This window comes from Petromyzon marinus, unplaced genomic scaffold (genome assembly GCF_048934315.1).
Source record: "Petromyzon marinus isolate PM22_M1 ecotype Great Lakes invasive population unplaced genomic scaffold, UKy_Petmar_22M1.pri1.0 PM_G_Scaffold_30, whole genome shotgun sequence".
In the NCBI taxonomy this organism is placed as follows: Eukaryota; Metazoa; Chordata; class Hyperoartia; order Petromyzontiformes; family Petromyzontidae; genus Petromyzon; species Petromyzon marinus.
In genome coordinates this window covers 62,501-67,500 of record NW_027422873.1, presented here as the reverse complement: position 1 = coordinate 67,500, position 5,000 = coordinate 62,501, and the positions used below count along the sequence as shown (strand labels likewise).

The following is a 5,000-nucleotide window of genomic DNA, read 5'->3' as shown; positions in this document are numbered from 1 at the left end:
TATGAAATAGAACAATTCATCGTTCAGCCCTTCTACATACCTGGTGGTGGTGATGGTGATAGTGGTGATGGTGGTGGTGGTGATGGTGGTGGTGGTGGTGATGGTGGTGAGGGTGATGGTGCTGATGGTGGTGATGGTGGTGGTGATGGTGGTGGTGGTGGTGATGGTGGTGGTGATGGTGGTGATGGTGATGGTGGTGATAGTGGTGGTGATGGTGATGGTGGTGATGGTGGTGATGGTGGTGGTGGTGATGGTGATGGTGGTGGTGATGGTGGTGGTGGTGGTGATGGTGGTGATGGTCGTGATGGTGGTGATGGTGGTGGTGATGGTGGTGGTGATGGTGGTGGTGATGGTGGTGATGGTGGTGATGGTGGTGATAGTGGTGGTGATGGTGGTGGTGGTGATGGTGGTGATGGTGGTGATGGTGATGGTGGTGATGGTGATGGTGGTGATGGTGGTGATGGTGGTGGTGATGGTGGTGATGGTGATGGTGGTGATGGTGGTGATGGTGATGATGGTGGTGATGGTGGTGATGGTGATGGTGGTGATGGTGGTGGTGATGGTGGTGATGGTGATGATGGTGGTGATGGTGGTGGTGATGGTGGTGATGGTGGTGATGATGGTGGTGATGGTGATGGTGGTGGTGATGGTGGTGATGGTGGTGGTGATGGTGGTGATAGTGGTGGTGATGGTGATGGTGGTGATGGTGGTGATGGTGATGGTGGTGATGGTGATGGTGGTGATTGTGATGGTGGTGATGGTGGTGATGGTGGTGATGGTGATGGTGGTGATGGTGGTGATGGTGTGTGATGGTGATGGTGGTGATGGTGATGGTGGTGATGGTGATGGTGGTGATGGTGGTGATGGTGATGGTGGTGATGGTGGTGATGGTGATGGTGGTGATGGTGGTGATGGTGATGGTGGTGATGGTGGTGATGGTGATGGTGGTGATGGTGGTGATGGTGATGGTGGTGATGGTGGTGATGGTGATGGTGGTGGTGATGGTGGTGATGGTGGTGATGGTGATGGTGGTGATGGTGATGGTGTGTTGATGGTGATGGTTGGTGATGGTGGTGATGGTGGTGATGGTGATGGTGGTGATGGTGGTGATGGTGATGGTGGTGATGGTGGTGATGGTGGTGGTGATGTGATGATGGTGTGGTGATGGTGATGGTGGTGATGGTGGTGGTGGTGGTGATGGTGGTGATGGTGGTGGTGGTGGTATTTACCTGCACATGACATTGACACCATCACTCATCTGCAGCTTCTCGTGGTCCAGGCTCCGGGCGCCTCCTCCTCCTACAAACAACAACAACAACTTTACACTACACTATACACTACACTATACACTACACTATACACTACACTATACACTACACTATACACTACACTATACACTACACTATACACTACACTTATACACTGTCCATACCGTAGCAGCGAGACCTCCCGCGTGCACGGCGAGGCAGTCAACATCTCCTGGCCACCGTGATGACGATGACGACGACGATGATGACGATGATGATTAGAGACACCGTAAACTCCACATATACAGCGGCAGCAGCAGCAGGCGAGGTCAGCGTGTGGATCTCACCCACGACCTCCCGCGTGCACGGCGAGGCAGTCAACATCTCCGCCACCACTACCACCACCACCACCACCACCCCCACCACCACCACCACCACCCCCACCACCACCACCACCACCGCCCCCAACACCACCACCACCGCCACCACCACCACCACCACCCCCACCACCACCACCACCCCCACCACCGCCCCCACCACCGCCACCACCACCACCACCACCCCCACCGCCACCACCACCACCACCACCACCGCCGCTCACCGGGACGCTTGCCGGCGGCGCTCCAAATGCCCCAGGCGGTGCCCAGCAGGAAGGGCGCCAGAAACGGCGCCGCCACCGCCACCATCAGCGTCAACATCAGCGTCACCATCAAGCGGACGGAGGAGGTGGTGGTGGGGGTGGTGGAGGAGGTGGAGGTGGTGGGGGTGGTGGGGGTGGTGGTGGGGGGGTGGTGGGGGTGGTGGGGGTGGTGGGAGTGGTGGTGTTGGTGGTGTTGACTATGAGAGCGGGAAGACACGGGGAGATACGGGGAGTTACGGGGAGACAGAGAGAGACAGAAACACGGAGAGACAGAGACACAGACAGAGAGACAGAGACACAGACAGAGAGAGACAGAGACACAGACAGAGAGACAGAGACACAGACAGAGAGACAGAGGCAGACAGAGAGACAGAGAGAGACAGTCTGTGTATATCTGTGTGTGTGTGTCTGTGTGTCTGTGTGTGTCTGTGTCTGTGTGTATCTGTGTGTGTCTGTGTCTTGTAATTACCAGCACGCTGTTCCGGCATCGGCGCATCCACACAACATCATGGATGCATGCCGGGTCCAAGCAAGAACATCTGCTGGACTACATAGTGACGGACCAGCGGATACGAGCCCATGTTCTTGACACCAGGACCTACTGTGGAGCTGATCTGCCCTCTGACCATCGACTAGTCATCTGTAAGATGCGCCTGCCATTCTTCCACTCCGGTGGTGGGTGTACACCCAGGACCCCATTCCAACCTAAAGTGGCCTGGTCTCAGTTATCTGATGAAAGTTGCAAGCGAGAATTTCATCATCGCTTGCGGCTGGGATTGGCATCGTCCCCGACTCCTCCTGATGTCGAGGGTAAATGGGCGAGGTTTAGGACTGTGACTCATGCAGCTGCAATGGCTGCTTTGGGTACGCGGTCCAGACCTCCCCAGAGACCCTGGCTGACAGAGGAGGTGTTCAGGATGGTTGAGAAAAAGCGACAGGCCCACTGTCATCGGCTACAGAATCCCACGGAGGAGGCTTACCGCAGCCTTCGCTCGGAGGTTCGGAGAGCCGTGAGGCGCTGCAAGGATGGGTGGTGGTCGCGGGTTGCTGAGGAGATGGAGTCTGCCTCAGTGGCCCGTGATCACAAATCTCTATTTAACTCCATCAAAAAAGTAATCTGCAGCACCACACCTATTACCATCATTAGGGGAAAAAATGGTGACCCAATCTCCGACCCCCAGGAACAGGTTTGCAGATTTGCTGAGTATTTCTGTGAGGTCCTGGGGGAGGGAAAATCCCTCAGCGAGGAAAACATCGTGGCACAAAGTGAGGATGACCCTGCTGAGGCTGCGGTGCCTCAAGTATTGGAAGAAGTCACCCCCTGTGAGTGGCTGGCTGAGGTGCCATCTGTTGAGGAAGTACTGAAGGCGATCCGGAGTCTGAGACCAGGAAAGGCAGCGGGCAGAGATGATCTCCCAAGCGAAATGCTGAGGGAGGGCGGCGTTTGTGCACAGACTGCCCTATATGATATCATAACAACAGTCTGGACCACTGGACGGGTTCCGTAGGATTGGAAGGATGCCCTGGTGGTCCCCCTTTTTAAGAAGGGGGACCGCACAGACTGTAACAACTACAGGGGCATTTCACTCCTCAGTGTGCCGGGAAAGGTCCTGGCAAGGATTATTCAACATCGCCTTGCCAGGCACGCTGAGGAGAGGCTTGTGGAGCCCAAATGTGGCTTCAGGAAAGGGCGGTCCTGCACAGATGCCATATTTTCTGTCCGTCTGCTACAGCAGAGGTGTAGGGAATTCCAACAAGACCTACATCTCTGCTTTATTGACCTGGTCAAGGCCTATGATACCATCAGTAGGCCTGGGCTCTGGGTTGTTCTTCGTGCTTTTGGAGTCCCTGACCCTCTGCTCACGATCATTAAGGACCTTCATGATGGTGAGCGGGCCCGGGTAAAACTACGTGGCCGAGAGTCAGAGCCATTCCCTGTTAACCTTGGGGTGCGACAGGGATGTCCTCTGGCTCCCACATTATTTAACATCTATTTTGACCACGTAGTTCGTGAAGCCTTCAATAGCTGTACCGGGGGAATCTCCATATGGTACAGATATAATGGGAGGCTGATCGACGCCCGGGTGCGGTCAAGGGATGGCTCCCTATTGCTCAACCACGTTATGTATGCTGATGATTTGGTAATAGCTGCTCATTCAGAGGAGGAGTTGGAGACGCTGCTGCTGAGACTGGAGCGTGCCACTAAGAGGTGGGGCCTTACCATCAGCCCCACCAAAACCAAGCACCTGTCTGGGTATTTTGTACCATCGGACACTCCACCCCACAACTCCCAATCGGTGATGGGGCAGTTGTGGAGTGGAGAGATTCCCATAACTGGGCAGTGTGCTTATGACTGGCTCCAGTTTAACAGCAGAAGTCTCACTCCGAATCAGTCGAGCGGCAATATATTTTCATCGGTTGCGTAACGCTGTGTGGAAGCTACCTGGTCTGTCGCTCCGCACTAAGCTTCAGGTCTTCTCGGCCACGGTCATTCCCTCCCTTCTCTACGCTTGCGAAACGTGGACCCCCCTAATGGAACATCTTCGCCGGTTAGAAACATTTAGGCTGGCCTGCCTATGATCCATCCTGGGTTTAACCAGACTGGATTGTGTGAGGAGCTCACAAATCCTTGAAAGATCTGGGCAAGGTCCCATCGGTGAGCTCCTCCGGCGGGGAAGGCTGCGATGGCTGGGTCATGTAGCCCGCATGCCTAGCCACCGCATGCCGAAACAGCTTTTGTTCGGCCGGATTGAGGGGGCTAAGCGGGCGCGGCACGGGCTAGAGAAGAGATGGAGTGATGTGGTACAGGAGGACGTGGAGCTGAGTGGACTTGCCGATGACTGGTACCAGCGGTGTCATGATCGGCCTCTGTGGAGGAGGCTCGTGAAGGACGCTACTGGGCAGTTGGAGGCAGTCGCCCTCCAACAACAACGGAGGGCGGAGGAGCGACGCTCACAACAGCGAGCGGAGCGCCGGGTGGCTAAAGCACAGCAGGTTGGCACAGTAGGGGGCACAGGTGGTGCATCAGCCAGTCATCTCAGTCAGTCGACCAGTGGCATATGGGTCTGCTCCGTGACCTCCTGCCGGCGGGCGTTTGACACTTCACGTGGCCT

At 55.8% G+C, this 5,000-nt stretch overlaps 1 protein-coding gene across 1 annotated transcript in view; it reads right to left on the bottom strand.

Moving 5' to 3' along the window:
• The window catches only part of LOC142915356 (uncharacterized), a 19,048-nt gene that overhangs the window by 3,332 nt on the left and 10,716 nt on the right, over nucleotides 1-5,000 (bottom strand). Inside the window, exons 8-10 of the mRNA XM_076061197.1 lie at nucleotides 3,567-3,583; nucleotides 1,849-2,084; nucleotides 1,230-1,299 (exon numbers count right to left, since the gene is read on the bottom strand). Coding sequence (XP_075917312.1) covers nucleotides 1,230-1,299; nucleotides 1,849-2,084; nucleotides 3,567-3,583 — 323 coding nt within the window. The remainder of the gene's footprint in view (nucleotides 1-1,229; nucleotides 1,300-1,848; nucleotides 2,085-3,566; nucleotides 3,584-5,000) is intronic.